Below are 18,236 nucleotides of genomic sequence, written 5' to 3'. Positions count from 1 at the left end.
AACCGAGCTCTGAGGAACCCCAACAGCAAGGGAAAGAGGGGAGGAAACAGACCCTGCAAATACTACACTGAAAGTGTGGTCTGAGAGATAAGAGGAGAACCAGGTGAGCACAGTGCCCTTGAGGCCAGTTGAGCGGTGCATAGTGAGGAATTGATGGTCAACAGTGTCAAATGCTGCTGAGAGGTCCAGAAGAATAAAGAGAAAAGTCACCACTGAATTTAGCCGTCAGGAGATCATTGGAGTCTTTTGTTATGCAGTTTCAGTAGAGTGTGAAAGCCAGACTGTAAGGGGTCAAGAAGAGAGTTAGTGGAAAGAGAGCAGATTACATAAGAATAGCGTTCCAAGATTTTGGAGATGAAGGGGAGGTTAGAGACGGGTGGATAGTTAGCATCACAGGATGGGCCCAGGAGGATTTTTCAATAGAGGGGTTATGACAAAGGACAGGAAAGGTTATAATTAATGTATCCTACTTACTATTCTATTCCGAAGTACAATGGTTAGCCAGGGAAGAGATCATTACAAAACCTGAATTGGGAAACCTACAATATATTCAATATGCCTAGGTTTAATAGCCCATCAGGTCTTGGAAACAGGATGTCACATCTAAAATGCCTCCGAAAGCAGCAGACAAGATACTGACTGCAGGCAACATATACCCCAATATATTAATGTTATGGGATGCCAAGTTGTCGATGTTCCCAGACAGCTTTTCGATCCATAGGGCGACCAGCTTGAAGAGGTAGTTCCATCTCAGCATTTATGCTGAATCCATATAAATACCTGTAAGAGGTGGGACCCACATCTATTTTGAGAATGGGACCCCGATTGTGGCCACAAGCAAACGAGGAGGGGCTGCTCATGTTTGAGTCTCACATTTCACTCGTAGAGGAACTTCACATATAGTAAGGGTGTGGACTCAGTAAGCCAAAACATCAAATCCCGACTTCTCTATTTTTCCACAGTCTGACTCCAAATCCTTCATAAATGACACCCATGGTTATTATGAAGCAAGAAAGCTCCTCTAATTCATGAAAAAAGCTAGAGAGTAAGGGCTAGTTCACACGTGAGTATAAGGGGAGGTTTTTGACAGCGGATTTCGCGTCCAAAACCTCCCCTTATAATGGTGGTCTATGGAGACCGCCGGGCTTCTTTTCTCCGCTAGCGGAGAAAAGAAAGGACATGTCCTTTCTTCAGGCGGAAGCCGCGCAGGCTCAGCCGCGCGGCTTCCGCCCCCGGCAGCTCCCTCCTATGTCGGCTCATTCATTTGAGCCGACAGCAGAGGGTTAAGCCGCGACAGCGATGGTCGCGGCAGGCGGGTTTTGACAAGAGAGAGACGCAGCTCACCGCGTCTCTCTCCGTGTCAAAACCCACGCGTGTGAACTAGCCCTAAGTTCCAATGGAAGTAAATATGAGACATGCTATGGAGCTAATTAATTATACAATATTGACAATTATATAATTTAATGTTATCAATTATTTTGAAGCTGGAGTCGCAAACTTTTTTCCAACTCTAACTCCGCTCAAAACTAGTCCCGTTTCCAACTCCACAGCCCTGAAATACAGCCATACATGCTGAGATGGGAATACTATTTTAATGAGGGACTTTTATCAGAGCTAGCATTTTTTATTATCTGGTATATTGCCCTAAAAAAGGTGTGGAAGAATACGCAATATTGCATCAGACACAGAGTGATATAACAACATAAGACATACTTATAGCATGGCCTGTGGATATGGAGCTCAATTCAGACCTGTTGGGCACAAGTTCAACAATTAGTCACACCCATATGGAACAGAAATATCCTGCTGCAGCCACTCCCTTATTTCTATCATTACCCAATTCAGCGTGCAGTTATGGCAGACTAGCATCTGCCCGCGACTTTGTCTGCGGGTTAGTGTTGGCGCTGAGTTGCTTATATTTAGCCAATTGCTGTTGTGGATGATCAGCCTGCTCCCGCGTCTCGGCTCTGCTAAATCGCTGCATATGCGCAGCATACTCAGTTGTATGTACATCTCTGCATATAGAGAGCGTACTGAGCTGTGCTACAGTGCTGCCTAAGCTCTGCTACATCTAGCCATTTGGATTAGAGGGTTGTTCTTATGTCAGTGTCTGAGCAGCTTCTGTGTTGGAAACGGCTGAACGGATGTTGCTGAAATTTGCCACAGTTCGATCAGCCTGCTCCCGTGTCTTGGCTCTGCTACATACGCATAGGATACCCAGCTGTATGTACATGTTTGCATATGGAGAGCCTATAGAGGTGTGTTACAGCACTGCCTAAACTCTGCTACATCGGGCAATTGTGATTACAGGTGTTTTGTTATGTGACTGTCTGAGCAGCTTTTGTGTTACAAAGGGCTGAACGGATGTTGCTGAAATGTGCCAAAGTTCTCCCCCCTCTGAAGCAGAACAACACATTCCCTGTAGTACTCACTGAAACTCTACACCCGATATACTTCTGTTGCCCAGACACATCCTGCATGTTCTGTAGTCTCCTGATCTTCTATGAGACCCCATTTTCTTCAGCTTTCACTGTCCAGCTTCATCCTATATAGCTCCGCCCACAATAGTGTATTGCTCCGCCCACTGCCTAGCATGATCCTATCTGAGAATGGCTCAAGGACCTGTGATGACGTCATCACAGGTCCTTTAGTGTTGTGTGAACCTAAATTCCTTCACTGCAGTCATGTAGTGACGTCATTTACCGGGATAAAACATAGCCTATGTTTTAATCGGGGTTCCTATCTATGTATGTGGCAAATTTCATGTAAATCCGTTCAGCCGTTTTTGCGTGATTGAGGAACAAACATCCAATTCACAAACATCCAAACACACAAAATGATAGGATTTATAATATTAGTAGGAAGTAGGATAGGATATATACATGATAACAGGTGCGCTCTGATTAGATGCGGGAGATTGCCACAAGAGAGCGTAATAGTGTTTCTCCACTGCTCTATAAAAAGGATCTCAGAGGCAACTTTTGGGTAGTATACCAATAGGTGAGAGATTGTTCGCTATTAGACATGCCTCTATGACGTATTCAGAGACATTTTGCCCACCTGACAGACTTTGAGAGGGGCGCATCATTGGACTGAGAAAAGCAGGTTTGTCATTTTGAAGAATTGTCTACCATCTAAGCTGTTCTGGATACACCACAGTTTTGAATTGAGCCACAGGACATACGTTTCCATTCATGTGAATGGGATTGTCTACGATAGCCAAGTATTGCCTTTCGACAATCTCTGGCAGGCCAATTGAAATTATTGGAGTGGTCATTTTCTTGTGGCCATGGGCATGTGTAGTCGACTCTGCCAGAGGCCCGGAGGACGCCCCCAGTGCCGCGAGAGAACTCAATTGCATACTGAAGAAAACCGGGATATCTATCAAACAGGGGAGCAGACATCTAAAAGTAGAAGAATAGCCTTTCTTAAAGCTATTCTTACGTGATAGTCAGAAAAAAAGGGTATTCAATAATAGGATCCCTTTAAACATATGGCTGTGTAGAAGGTCCCTTACTATTAGTGAACATGGGCCAGTTCTCTTCTTTAGGTTTTTTGGCTGCGACTTCCATTGCTTGACCCGAGATTGTTGGGTCGCCCTGCAACTCCTTCTTTGCAACCCCTAGAGTGCTGCGGCTGCAACTTTAACCTGCGCCCCGTCTCCACTTGGGGATTCCTTTCCCCATTCCATTTTAAAAATGTGGAGGACTTTTCTCTTGGCATTTTACAGGTAGAAAACCGGTGGACCCCATTATAGGGGTCGGATGGTTTCTGTGGGAAAATGCTTTTTTTAAGCCGATTCGGTTTTCGCTTGTGTAGAAACAAGCAGGAACCTGTAAACAGAAACCCGAACGCCGATGTGAACCTAGCCTCATCGTGGTCTGGACGTGCTGCTCCTGGGGTCTTCTTCAGGCTGAAGTTACCGCCGTACGTGACTACTGAGGCCAATTGGGACGTCACTACTTGCTATAACCTGTGTCCTTTCTTAGGCCGGTGATTGGCCTGGTTAGTCCTGCAAAAACAAGATCACGACGCAGTTGGACTGGACCGCGGTGGGAGATACCGGGTACAGGAGAGTATGGGTTGTTCTGTTTTTTCACCTTCCCCAGCCAGCTTGCAAAAAACTGCTCATCCTGGACAGCCCCTTTAACATTAGGACAACCCAGCTATCTTTGGTTGCATGACAGGAATCAGGGCCAAAATCGCCATGTAGCCCTAACCTTAGGCCTGTATTGTGCACACAGACACCTGACAATCTGTGGTAAGTTATTGGTGTGTCACAGTTCAGTCACACACTAGCTCTTGTCATGTCTCCTCTGCCTAGTTTGTCCTCTCTACTGTACAGACTTGTATCCGGCATGTTGTGCTATAGAACAGCCTAGACTGTTAACCCTATAAAGAGCAGTCGCACACTAGACTGCATTGTGCACAGACATGCCCGAGCCTCCGCAGCGCCGAAATGGTTAACATTCGCGCCAGTAAAAAACCCGCCAGAAAGCTCGGAGAGCCCATTGTTCTATCACGTCATCACTCTGCCCCGCCCACCAGTGTACGCGGTGACGTCGCGCGCGCCAGCAGAAGGCGGTTGTCGGGGAGGACTGACCGAGGAGCAGAAGCAGCACCGGGAGGAAAGTGAGAGCAGCGGAACAGAGACAGGTGATGGCTGTGTCCTTGTATGGCTGTTCTTCACACGGGGAGAGGGGTTTGAGGGCCTGGCAATGTTCCCCGACACCGGTCCCATTGTTTATATGTGATGCAGTTAAATGAGGGGGTGATGGGACCGGTGTACCGAATGTGCGAGAATGCACTGGCGGGAAGATGGCGGAGACGGAGGTGTGACGGTGCACTGCGGGCTTCCGTAGCTTTTTACTTGTAGCTTTCTGTGCAGTGCGGGCGGGAAATCCTGAGCATGTGAGGCGCTATTATGTGCAGCCTTCCCCCATAGACATGCACACCTCTCCATGTGGAGCACTGTACTGCACGCCGGCATGCATTGATTGTGCTCGGTCACAACTATGGCTGCAGAGGAGGGGGCTTTAAAGGGGCAGCAATACTAAAGTCCATGTAGTGCAGCCTGCTCTGTTACTGTCCAGGGAATGTCTGCCATTGATCCCTCCGGAAACACAAGTCTTACAATGAGAGAGGCTTCTACTACTTGATCTTAAGGTTACTGTTCCTTTAAAGGGGGCTTTCTATCTCAGACGAAGGCATCTGTGTGTGGTTGGTGAGATCTGATCGCTGCAATCCCCCTGTAGTGCTGCACATGCAGGAGACCTTTGTTATAGTCTGCTGGGAGTGCAGAAATACTGGCATGGATGGCTGCTGTGTGTCCCTGTAGACTACAATAGAGTGCACAGGAATGCCTGCCACAACTGGGGGATCACAGCTGGTCCATAGCCGTCAATCACACAACCTTGTTCAGATGCTGTAAGGGTAAGTTCACACAGTGGATTTTGCAGTAGACAAAGATTCCAGCTGAGCACTGAGCAGCATGCTTGGTTTTTTTTCAACTTGCTGTTTTTTTTTTGTTTTTTTTTCTTCAGGCTCTGTTCACATCTGCTTTCAGGCCATTCCGTTCCCCTCTCCGCTTGCAAAATGCAGAGAAGTCCTACAATCAACACTTCTAGCTCCACAGTTTTTGAGTGGAAACCACACAGACCCCATTATAATCTATGGGATCCACGGGTTTCCATAGGTAACTGTTTTTTATGCGGATTAGGTTTCCTTTCAGGGGGTCCACAAGCGGACTCCCCGAATGGAAACCCGAATGCAGATGTGAACTAGGCCTAATAGCAAAAAATGAAGTATCTGCCTGTCAGTGAAATGACTGGAAGGTGGCATTTGTGCAACAGAATCTGCTGTAGAAAATTAAATCTGTGTGAACATGCCCTAAAAGTTTGTAGTGGAATAATTCATCCGTTCCCTGTGGGAAGAGCAGCTTGTTGGGCAAGGCCAGTTCTAGATGTAACAGCCAGGCAGTCTTGGGTTATGTTCACACAGGAATGTAACGTTGCAGGTTGGATGGGGTTTTACAGGAAGTTTTAATTCCTCTGGGATTGTTTGCACACTGGGGGGGGGGGGGGGGGGGTAGGTTGAGCCTCCTGTTCACCACTAGTTACCTGTACTATGGAGGCTGGCAGATGATGGTAAAGCCAGCCCCTATAGCAAAGGTATGGGGTTCTGGTCACGTGACCTGGTGTTGGATCCAGGGGGAGCTAACAGGAACTGAAATAAAACTCCATGGAAAACTCCTTTTAGGAGATGTAATGTGCATGCTCCATAGATCCTGACCTGTACTGCAGCTTGTCAATGGATGGGGTGCAGGGCAGATTTTGTCCTTTGCAGTGAAGTCTGTGGCACCCAGAGCATTTCTGCAGTGGAGGTGTCACTGGGATTTCCAGCTGATGTAACTTGTACTCTGTGGATTCCCTCAGTGCATGCTCACACAGCAGAGTATTCTTAATGGCTGAGCCATGGGGTTGTCCTGCAGGTTATAAGGGTTGGCTGTGCAATCACTGAGGCTGGACCAGTGCATGTGAATGGGGGAGGACAGCACTCCATTCAGCTCTATGGGGGATGGAAGAATTCCTTTGTGAACATAACCTGGCAGAGGTTGTAGAAACTTGTCCCATTCATCGTGTGGCCCTGACCATACACCCTGCCTGACCCATGGCCATACACCAGAGATGGATCCGCTCCTCCCACCTCCCTTTGGTTCCGCAGGTGGTCTGATATGTCGCGACATAGCTGCACAGATGGGAATGTGAAGTCATTGTGATGGAGGTGACCTCGTCCTCGCCGTGTGTCTGTGTTTCCTATAGAGACTGCATGTACTAAAAGCTATGTATGTATTTCACACACAGGACTGCGATAAGGTGACCACATATAGGTATTAGATGCAGGCCAGTCTGGAGCAGCAGGTAGTAACAGTTACTCTCATTCTCTTGTCTTCTGTATGTATAGGGGGGTGCGGGCCCTGTTATCTCTCTGGGGGCCGCATGCGACTCATGCCCCGGTCGTGCTGTGCCTGCGCTATACGGGAGGGGGGCGGGGGGAGCGTGTCTTACCGCACCAGACCAGCGCGCCGTGTGGTGGGGAGGGTAGTGCGCATGCTCGGAGGCGGGGCGGAGCCTGCATCAGGCCTACAGTGCTCGGGAAGCAAACTACTTTGTATGGTGCCGCGCGCTGCCTGCACTGACCGGTAAGAGGCGGCGGGAGAGTCCCCGGGGATGGGCCGGGCTCTATAGCGTTACCTGTCTGCGGCCCCCGGCTATAGCGGCTTCTCTGCGCTTTATCTAGTGTCCGCCTGCTACGTATTACATCCGCTATCTGCAGTCAGCACCCGGGGCTACATGGCGTCATTATACTTACCGCTCAATGTGCATTACTACCTATGTCTAATGCTAGAAATGTACCCGGACAGGGCAGGTCTTCAGGTAGCATCTACATCATATTTATCAATCATGTCGGCCGATGTTAAAGGGACATTAAATACAACTTGGCTGTGAGGACAGCAAATGCAGTGTTCTAACTGGAAAACATGGTGGAGATATCGGGGCATCCTATAGGCACATCCATGTGGCCAGCTCTATATCATATATGGGTGTAACAGTCAGTTTGGCTCTTTCATTCTACAGCTGCAGAATGGTATAGCATGACTGACTCTGCAACTTCAGGATTCCCTTATGGTGTTTCCGTTAATGAATTGGGATAGGTTGTCATATCAAATCTGTGGGGTGTCTCTGTACCCCTCAAGTTGGCTGTGTAAAGGTGCTGCAGGCTTGTCATTGCCTTGGTCTGTCTACCTGCACTGCATTTACATAGCAGCAAAACTTCTCAGGATCGATTCACATCTGCACATGGGTTTCTGTTTGGGTAGTCCACATGGGGACCCCCCCCCCCAAACTGAAACCTAGTTCACATAAAAAAGTGGCTACCTAAGGAAACGGTGGACCCCATAGACTATAATGGGGTCCGTGTGGTTTCTGTACAAAAAAATGCAGAGGCAAAATACTGCTTGCAGGACTTCTCTGCATTTTTCATGCGGAGAGTGGAACGGAATGGCCCAAACACAGGTGTGATCCAGGCCTAAGTGCAGGTCGATAGACTGTAGGTATAGACTACATCACCGTGCCCAGTGCTGTGGATCTATCTCAGAACTAATGGGTGAGGGTACTGGGAGTTGGACCCCCACTGAACAGATATTGACAACCATTAATCATTGCTAATGACTGGCCAATTATTCTGATCCCCAACAAATCCTCTTACTGCAAAAATTGTCACTCTGCTAGTAAACCATACTATACACTGTATGGGAGTCAGTGAAGTTATACTATTAAACCTTCCCTGTTAATAAATAAATTCCTGCATCCTATGAAGTTACTTCTGCATTCTAAGAATTGGCCTGATCCTGTTCTGGCTGCTGCTTAAAATGGGACACAGCCTGCGTCAGTCACTAAGAGTAGAAGCAATGATGATACTCTTGCATATTAAGATACAGTTAATAGGATTGTTATAACTGGGCCAGAAGCTTTCACCCTGATAATCTCAGTCCATGTTGTAAAGTTGAAGCACTGCATAGGCTTCTATGTTTCAGCAGCAAATCCTGGTAAATCTTATTGTATGTTTTTTGTTTTTTAAATGCATGCTAAAGATACGCTACTGTATATCTGGTACATGACTGGTGAATTTGTCAAGCCTTGGCCTGTTGAACACTTAATTTAATATTTTCATTTTGTCTTTTGTCGCATTGACAGAAAATGGGGAAGAAGCAGAATGGAAAGGGCAAGAAAGTCGAGGAGGCAGAACCTGAAGAGTTTGTAGTAGAAAAGGTTCTGGACAGACGTGTTGTAAATGGGAAGGTTGAATATTATCTAAAATGGAAAGGTTTCACAGAGTAAGTGTACAGGCACAACATCTAGTCAAAAGGCAAAACTTACCCTTTAAATTTTTTTTTCTTCTTCTGGTGCTCAGTGAAGTGTACTCTTAGGTAGGCTGGTTAAAATGCCTTAAAGGGGTTGTTCAGGCAAAAAAAACGTTGGGGGAGGTAAGTGAGAGAATCGGTCTTGTGGCTGAAGTGCACGTGACCGCTGAGGCCAATCAGTGACCTCAGTGAAGGTCATGTAACGTCCTACATGACATCCCGGGGTTACATCCTTATGCCACTGTCATGTGACTGCTCAGGCCAATCAGTGGCTTCATCAGAAGGGATCTGGGTCATCCCAGCCAGTGAGGAGTTTCACTTATAGAAGCAGAACCAGAGCAGCAGGACAGGACTATGCTGGGAGTACTCCACCAGCCCTGAACTATCTTTAAAAAAAGAGAAAATAATTTTATTTTTTTTTTGTCTGGGCAACCTCTTTAATTGCAATTCTTGATCTAAACTGATATATAGCTGGGATTTGCCATAATGACCAATTGGCTTTTGAACCGTGATGCCCTCCCCAAAGCCTACTATACATCACAAGGAAAGGGCCATGTCGTTTTGTTTTACAGCTGCATTGTTGGCTTCAGAATGGTAAATTAAACGTAATCCTGAAACTGCTACAGGCAATGCCCTGGCTGAATTTGACGTTTTGGGAGACTCTAAACGAGGTGCACTGTAATATTCCAAAGCAGAAAATCTGCATATACGGTCTGAAATCCTGTTGCAGAAACTCTGCACCAATTGTGCAGCTTTCTATATGTAATTGGTATCCTCTTGATGGCTTTCTCCTTATCCATTGCAGTTCATTATGCAGCAAGTTTTCAAATGGGATTGAAGTGGATTTACACTTTTTCTAGTACAGCGAGCAAATGGGGAGGGGGGTTAGATCTTGTCCAGTTTACTGCAACTAAAAAATGCTGGGCTTTCTGCTGGCAAAAAGTCTTCTTCTGGAAGATGCATCACACTAAAAGACTTTCCTGCAAGGCTATGGGAGGGTTAGTTTTTGGTGGCCAGTGCTACATTACTGGTCTTTTACGTTAACCACAGTCTGCCCTCCTACTGTGAGGCTGCTTTTTGAAAAATACTTGTGAAGCCATGATTATGCATGAAAATGCTATTCAGGAGCTATAGGACTGTCCTTTTTCTGGGACTGAGCACCCTGGAGATAATAGACAATTAGGGCTAGTTCATACGGGGGCAATGAGGCAGATTTTGACAGCAGATTTCGCCTCAAAATCTCCCTCCATACAATGGTGGCCTATGGAGACTGCTAGCAGGAAAAAGAAGCAACATTACCTTTCTTCAGGCGGATTCCGCCTGAGGAAAGCAATAGAAGTGAATGGGAGGTGAAAAACACTAGTGTTTTTTGCAAAAAACAGCGACTGAAAACGCCTGGCTTTTTTTTTTTTTTTTTTTTTTTTTTTTTTTTAGGGCTAGTTCACACAAGGACAAAGAGGCTGATTTTGACAGCGGATTTCGCTTCAAAATCAGCCCCTTTACAATGGAGCCCTAGATGACCAGCTAGCTTTTTTTTTTCTGCTAGCAGAAAAAGAAGCGACATGACCTTTCTTCAGGCGTTTTCTGCCTGAAGAAGGCAATAGAAGTGAATGGTTTCGTGGCGTAGAGCATAAACTGCTCACGGCCGTAGTGTTTTCTCACCCATTCAAATGAATGGGTGAGAGAGTCCTGCGGGTTTCCGTATCCTGCTCTGTTTTGTGCAGGAAATGGAAACCTATGTAACGGAGACCGGGCGCAGATGTGAACAAGCCCTTATTGTATAGCGCCATCTTATTCCATAGCACTTTCACAGACATTGTCAGACACTGTCCCATATAGGGCTCATAATCTATAGTCCCTATCAGTAGGTCTTTGGAGTGTGGGAGGAAACCCACATAAAATCCTTGCAGATGATGTCCTTGGCAGGATTCGAAACCAGGACTCCAGTTCAGCAGTGCTAACCACTGAGCCACCATTCTGCCTTTTTGGACGACTTTGCTTCTGAAGTTCACACAATGTGCAGCTTTAAAACAAACTTTACAATGATACAAAATAAGGAATGCAAATATCTCAGGGCTCGTTCACATCAGCGTTCATCTGTCCTTATTGCAGGTTTCCGTTTCCTGCATAAAACAGAGCAGGAGACGGAAGCCTGCAGGAGACTTTCTCACCCATTCATTTGAATGGGTGAGAAAAGTCTCCGGCAGTGAGCGTTTTGTGCTCTCCGCCGCGAAACCGGGTTTTATAATCCGGACACAGAGTCGGACATGCAGTACTCTGTGTCCGGATTAAAAAATCCGGTTTCGCGGCGGAGAGCATAAAACGCTCACGGCCGGACCCAGTCTATGGTTTCCGTCTTCTGCCATGCAGAAGACGGAAACCATAGAACGGAGACATGAACGCAGGTGTGAACCCAGCGTTAGCCTTACACAATCTAATCCCATATACTGTTATGGGAAAAGGCCTTTCAATATGGCAATTGGCTTAATGCCTTCTGTGTTGCTGAGCTGAGAATGATTGGGTGTTAATGGCTTTTACCCTCAAGATTGGTTTCAGAATACCCTTGTTACAGCTTGCCAAGAAGCCACTTACTATATATGATCTGAGTAGTTGACATGAAAGTCTGCAGGGGCTTAACTGTACACCCTAAAGAGTTACAGCTGCATAACATTGCACAGCATTAGGAACAGGGAGCCTACTATAGGGGAAAATCCAGCTCCCCATAGAGAAATCGGGTACAATTTACCATCACTGTATGCACAATGAACACTTTGTATACATCCTCATCTGTTTCACCCTGGGTGCCAAAGAACATGAGTTGCCATTCTGATCAGACAGTAGCCCTGCCATCAGTGACTCACCTGTCGCCTACATATAAACTCCCATAATGGAGAGGGGAGTCCACTTAAAATGTTAGTGGCCCTCAGTGCAATTAAAGAAAATGGTGTAAAACAGAGGTTTTCCTCCCATTTATCATCTCCAGAAAAAATAAACACAAAAATAGAACCCAAAGTACTACTAGAAAGATGCAAAAATCTCTTAAACACTAGTAGTAATGTTCAAAACTGTTATGAAGTGGTTTTAAGGTACGTCACTTCACATGTGGAGGTGCTCAGATTGCACATATCACAACTGGTCACGAGTGGTCTTTTGTGCACTCTGTTAAACCAAATGCAGCTTTTGTTGCTGTTCTATTTGGCTCTGTAGGCTGAGGCCCCACATTGCGGAAACGCAATTTCTTTTGTTGCAGCTTTTGCTGCAGTTTTTTGAGCCAAAGCCAAGAATGGCTACAAAAGGAATGAGAAATAGGAAGTTCTTATACTTTTACCTTCTGCTCAATCCACCCTTGGCTTTGGCTCAAAAAATCGTTACAAAATCTGCAACAATAAAAGTTGCGTTTCTGCAACGTGGCGCCTTAGGGTTACTGGAGACTATGCTTGGCATAAACGTACAGCAGCTGTCAGCCAACTATACAAATACAACATACTAGAATAGTGAGTGGCCGACTGTAGGTCTACTAGTAGTGCTGTCTGCAGTCAGTAACCCCTCTATCATCCCGGTGCCCTACTACCCAGTTTGTTTCTAAGACCAGACTGCACATTTCAGTCCTGCAGTTTACATTTGTCTCTGACTTTCTGTATGACATTCTTACGTTTTATTTTTTTTTTTAAATCTAAACCTTACAGCGCTGATAATACTTGGGAACCAGAAGAAAATTTGGATTGTCCAGAATTAATCGAAGCCTTTCTCAACTCTCAGAAGGCTGGCAAAGAAAAATCTGATGGAGCGAAGCGGAAATCTGTGTCTGACAGTGAATCTGAAGACAGCAAGTCAAAAAAGAAACGGGAATCGGTATGTTTTAGAGCTTGCTCAGATGTCTTACCTGTTAGGTTGACTGTCTAATATTCACACAATCGTGGCCTGTATCTGAAACTTGAAATGGGAGATAACATGTCTTGATAAATGGTTCCTCATTCACACTACTCTGTACCATTAAAGGCTGCGTAATGTGAGTCTAGAATTATGTAAAGTCTTGTAACTTTACCAGGCTTTCAGAGCCTTATCTTGCAGCCCTCTATATTTGGCATCCCAATGACAACTTGGGGTAAGTTCACACACAGGAATCCCAAAGTGGAACACAAAGAAATTCTTCTAACAGGATACAGAAGCAACTGCAGAATCCGCAGCAAGATTGAGAAGGGTGCCTAAATTTTTTTTTTTTTTTTTTTTTTAATATCCTGCTGCGATCTCGACTCTTACCTCAAATGCACTGCAAGTTCCTCATTGTGAACTTAGGCCAGTTTCACACTTTTGTGCCAGGGAACTAATTCTCTTGTGCTGGATTTGCGCCAGTGAATCTGGTTGATGCGCACTGAATGTATGTGAGATGTGTTTTGGCTGGTAACTTAACCCTTTCCCGCCGATGGCATTTTTTGATTTTCGTTTTTGACTCCCCTCCTTCTAAACCCCATAACTTTTTTTTTATTTCTCCGCTCCCAGAGCCATATGAGGTATTAGTTTTTGCGGGACAAATTTTTCTTCATGATGCCACCATTAATTATTCTATATAATGTACTGGGAAGCAGGGAAAAAATTCTGAATGGGGTGGATTTGAAGAAAAAATGCATTTCTGCGACTTTCTTACGGGCTTTGGTTTTACGGCGTTCACTGTGCAGCCAAAATGACATGTCCCCTATATTCTGTGTTTCGGTACGGTTCCAGGGATACCAAATTTATAGGGTTTTATTTACATTTTGACCCCTAAAAAAATTCCAAAACTGTGTTAATTTTTTTTCTCTAAAAGTCGCCATATTCTGACGGCCGTAACTTTTTTATACGTAAGTGTACGGGGATGCATAGGGCGTCTTTTTTTGCGGGGTCGGGTGTACTTTTTAGTTCTACCATTTTCGGGAAATGTTATTGCTTTGATCACTTTTTATTCAAATTTTTATCAGAATCAAAACAGTGAAAAAACGGCAGTTTGGCACTTTCGACTATTTTTCCCGCTACGGCGTTTACCGAACAGGAAAAATATTTTTATAGATTTGTAGAGCGGGCGATTTCGGACGCGGGGATACCTAACATGTATATTTCACAGTTTTTAACTACTTTTATGTGTTCTAGGGAAAGGGGGGGGTGATTTGAATTTTTAATTCTTTGTATTTTTTTTTTTTTTTGCATTTATCACTAATGCAATTCATTACAATGCTAATGCATTGCAATGCATTGCAAAAAAGCATCCTTTCTTTTGCAGGCTGCATAGACCAGCCTGCAAAAGAGAGGATTTGCAGACAAGGCTCCCGGCTGTCATGGCAACGGGACGTCAGCCCTGAGCATGCTCCAGGAGCCGGCGATCCCGGCCAAAATGGCGGCGCCCATGTGCCGCCGGGAAAATGGCTCCTCCGGCGCCTTTGACCGTGGCGCCGGAGGGGTTAATGCCTCTGATCGGTCTGGGGACCGATCGGAGGCATTAGAGCCGGTTGTCTACTGCTTAAAGCAGTAGACACCCGGCGGCTATGGCGGTCGCCATAGTTACAGACCCGACATGCGCCGTACTATTACGGCGCGTGTCGGGAAGGGGTTAATCCCATTGCACACATGGTCTGACTCCTGCTTGTGTGAAACTAGCCTAGGGCCCGGAACATACACTGCTAGTATAATTCACATCAATTAACCAAGTAGTGTTTAACACCCCATTCACACTCAGCATGACAACGATTGCGGCTTGGCTTCAGACTTCAACCTTATGATGCAAGGGTTGAAAGCTGACTGGAAACTGCAGCTGCAAAGAAAACCGTCCCATGGCAGCTCTGACCCATGTGGCCTTAACCTCAGTATGTCTTGGGACTTGCAGCTCTTGATGGTTTCTGTGTACTTGGCTACCAGTAGTTATTTTCAGAGAAACTTTGTGGAGGCCCTAAATGACAGAACGCTAAATACCACGCCATCTGACGCTGTGATCCTGAACGCTCTGTATTTGAGGAAGACTTTTAAAGTTACCACCCACTTGGATGATAGGATCTAACTAGCATATTGCCTTCCAGCAGTTATATCTTTTGACTAGTCAATAGATTTAAAAAAAAAAAAAAAAAAAAAAACCACAAAACCCTCAAATGTTGTATAACAGCAGTGACATGGGTAGATCTGGTTTTAATGCTTCTTGCTGTTTACTTCAAATTGATATCTTATATGTAAGAATATTAGCAACTGCATCTACTGTTGGGCACGGATGTTGTATTTAATGTCTATTTAACACTTCTAATTTAGGTCGACAAACCAAGAGGTTTTTCCAGAGGTTTAGAGCCAGAGAGGATAATCGGAGCAACAGACAGCAGCGGGGAGCTGATGTTCCTCATGAAGTGGTGAGTAATATCATTGTGGTTTTTTGTTGAGATGACATGTGGTACTGGCAAAGCTTGGTAATTGTTTTAGATCATAGCTTGTAGGTTTTTGTCTTGTCCACTCTAGTGATTAGTTTAAGTTCAATTTACACTAAATACGGAATATCACTATAATTATACACATAACGATTTGGCTGGGGATGGGGGGCATAGCTATAGGGGGTGCAGAAGTAGCAGTTGCTATTGGGCCCCAGGACATGAAGAGGTTCCAGCACTTGCAAAATGACTGTTCAAGGGCTCTATTACCGATTGTTGCATCTGTGAGCACGCCTATTAACCACACTCTTTATGCATCTATAGTACAAACGCTAGATATGTTTGTGAAGTCTTTATTTTTTTTCTATAACTTTTATGCAATTCTACAGTACTTTCATCCATGTTTTGCTTGTTGAGCACTTGGTCTGTAGGGTAGAAAGTAGGGGGTCAGGCAAGGGGTTAGGACTCTAAGCCCCCCTTGTAGACAACCATGACTGGTCAGTGGGTTATTCCCAGACTGCACACTGAGCCATACTTTTATATGGCTTTGACCGTCCAGGCTGCAAAATATGGAACACCATAAACCAAAAATCATACTCAAAAAAAAAAAAAGGAAAAGAGAAACTATTTTCAATTTCTGCCCCACATCAATTTTTTTTTTTTTTTTTTGAACATTAAAAGCTCTTCTTGTCCCACAGACAATCCCTCAATTCTCTGAGCCAAGTTATGGCTCTCGACAGGTAGGGTTGGGGAAAACTGGATGTGGCATAAGGAGAGTTAAAGGGACGCTCCACGTAGAGGTGGCAGTCATGAACTAAATCACAATTGGGGCCCGTTCACACAGAGTAAACGCACGTGTAATTTCGCAAAATACATGTGTGTGTAAAAAAAAAAAAAAAAAAGTGTGTAAAATAAGACTCCCATTGACTTCAATGACACTTTTTTTTACACGTGTGAAACCCCCCCCCCCCCAATACACGTGTAAGATGTCAATGGGAGTCTTATTTTACACGTGTATTTTGCCAAAATACACACGCGTTTACTCCGTGTGAACGGGCCCTTAAAGATTTTCTTGATTACATTGAATGATTTTAGGACCTGCCCCTCTTTACATGCCACACCCCTTATTAATGTGACACTGAATTTCTTTTTGGTCATTCACATGAGCTATCATGATTGGGTAGTATTCACTTGGTGACATATATCCTGTAGCCAGTGACCATGTGAGAGGGATGACATGGATGCCAAACTGCAATCTACATCGCTTAATTGAGCTGACTGTATTGAGTTAGAGGGTTATCGCCTAGCACTTCCGCCAGGGAATTCTTTACTTCTCCAAAGTTGCACTTTGCCTAGCGTAAGTCTAATTTTTTGCTTGGAATCTGGTTCAGCTTATATAGGGCTAGAAAATACAGATGTTAAGTCTTTTATCTGCTATCTGTATTGTGAATAAACCTGCAGTGGTTGGACATGTTAAACCTTTGACCTATGCTTACAGGAAAGACTCGGATGAAGCAGACTTGGTGCCAGCAAAAGAAGCAAATATGAAATGTCCTCAAGTTGTTATTGCATTTTATGAAGAGAGATTAACATGGCACTCTTGCCCAGAAGATGAAGCGCAATAAAGTCATTGCTATTTACAGCTAGACTTTTCTTTTTTTATTTTTTTCATTTTGGCCACCTGAACCATAAGGTTAAATATTTAGGTTTTTCTGAATAAACCACATCAGTAATTTGGCAGAATGTGGCCCCACAAAATGTACTTGGCCTGTAGAGCTTTTGATACGTAACTGTATTTGCTCTCTGTCCAGGGTTTTTTTTTTATGAGTCTTCAATCTACTGAAGTCCAAGCATCTATAATACAGACTTGCAAGTGTTTTGTAGCCTTCAGTTGATGTGCATGTTAATGCTTTAGCCCAATCTTTATCTTAGGTTATTAGCTCCAGTTCTTGCTTCAGTGGAAGTGCACTGGAGACCTTTGTAGTAAGTGAATGTTACCTGACTGTATATTGTTTACTTCAATGTAAATACTGGTGAGCAGTGTTCAATAAATAGTTTTATATTCTCATGTGTCACATCAGCTTTGTCTTAACATACTGAGTCCCAAACCTATGGGTGTCAAGACCAGTGTCTTAAGATCAGTTCACATCAGCCCTGGGTGTTTGTTCTCTTGGGCCTCTCACAAACCAGACCTGAAGAAACAGACAGCCAATGGACCCCATTACATATCCAATGGGGTACCTCAGTGTCTGTCTTTCAACACTGCCCCTCCCCTCCTGAGAATAGGCCATCAGAGTTGGAAACAAGATAACCCCCTTTAAGCAGAAACTTCCTCCAACTCAACTTAACACCCTTTAATAGCTGCTGCTCTCCTGGTTCTGGCCCAAATAGAATCTCTCTAGCCCGCACTGTTCCTGAGCAGTCAGTGCTATTTGATTTGGTACCTGGTATGCAAGAAGATATGAATCTGGCCAACCAGGTGGACCTTCTGTGCTCATCACACCTCCTTGACTGTTCTTACTTGATGGTCTTTAATGTTCTTGCCTAAGTTCCTTTTAAACTCTATGGAAGAGGAGCCTTGTTTGAATCAATCCATGTATACTATCCTCTGCGAAGAGATCCTGCTGCAGAACAATAAATAACCCCCCTGCTCACCAGCTCAAGATGTGTTTAGCAGGTCATCAAAAGTGAGTGTATAGAGAAAGCCAGAACAGAGAACAGCTTGCAATATTTTTTATTTATTAGGTCTTGGAAATGACCTTTATGGTAGACAATACTAGCATAGGTCTTCTGTGTAAGATGACTGGCAACTGCTACGTTGTGAACTCAGCGCCTTATTGAAACACATCTGCTGTACATTAGAGATGAGCGAATACTGTTCGGATCAGCCGATCCGAACAGCACGCTCCATAGAAATGATTGGATGCACCTGGTAC

General features: G+C 44.8%; 1 protein-coding gene across 3 annotated transcripts; it reads left to right on the top strand.

Moving 5' to 3' along the window:
• The first annotated feature begins 4,538 nt into the window (after positions 1 to 4,538).
• CBX3 (chromobox 3) lies at positions 4,539 to 17,368 on the top strand. Of its 3 annotated transcripts, XM_075271395.1 has the most exons (6): positions 4,545 to 4,656; positions 6,864 to 6,920; positions 8,757 to 8,896; positions 12,610 to 12,775; positions 15,191 to 15,285; positions 16,799 to 17,368. In XM_075271395.1, exons 2-6 carry the CDS (start codon positions 6,897 to 6,899, stop codon positions 16,923 to 16,925), a joined length of 552 nt encoding a protein of 183 aa, XP_075127496.1. In that variant the 5' UTR covers positions 4,545 to 4,656; positions 6,864 to 6,896; the 3' UTR covers positions 16,926 to 17,368. The 3 variants fall into 3 exon arrangements, with proteins under 3 accessions (XP_075127497.1, XP_075127496.1, XP_075127499.1); XM_075271396.1 differs by lacking the exon at positions 6,864 to 6,920 and having other exon boundaries at positions 4,539 to 4,656; XM_075271398.1 differs by lacking the exons at positions 4,545 to 4,656; positions 6,864 to 6,920 and adding an exon at positions 7,100 to 7,201.
• The last annotated feature ends 868 nt before the right edge of the window (positions 17,369 to 18,236 follow it).

Source organism: Leptodactylus fuscus, chromosome 4 (genome assembly GCF_031893055.1).
Source record: "Leptodactylus fuscus isolate aLepFus1 chromosome 4, aLepFus1.hap2, whole genome shotgun sequence".
Lineage (NCBI taxonomy): Eukaryota > Metazoa > Chordata > Amphibia > Anura > Leptodactylidae > Leptodactylus > Leptodactylus fuscus.
The sequence above is the reverse complement of the archived record's forward strand: the minus strand, read 5'-3'. Positions and strand labels throughout refer to the sequence as shown.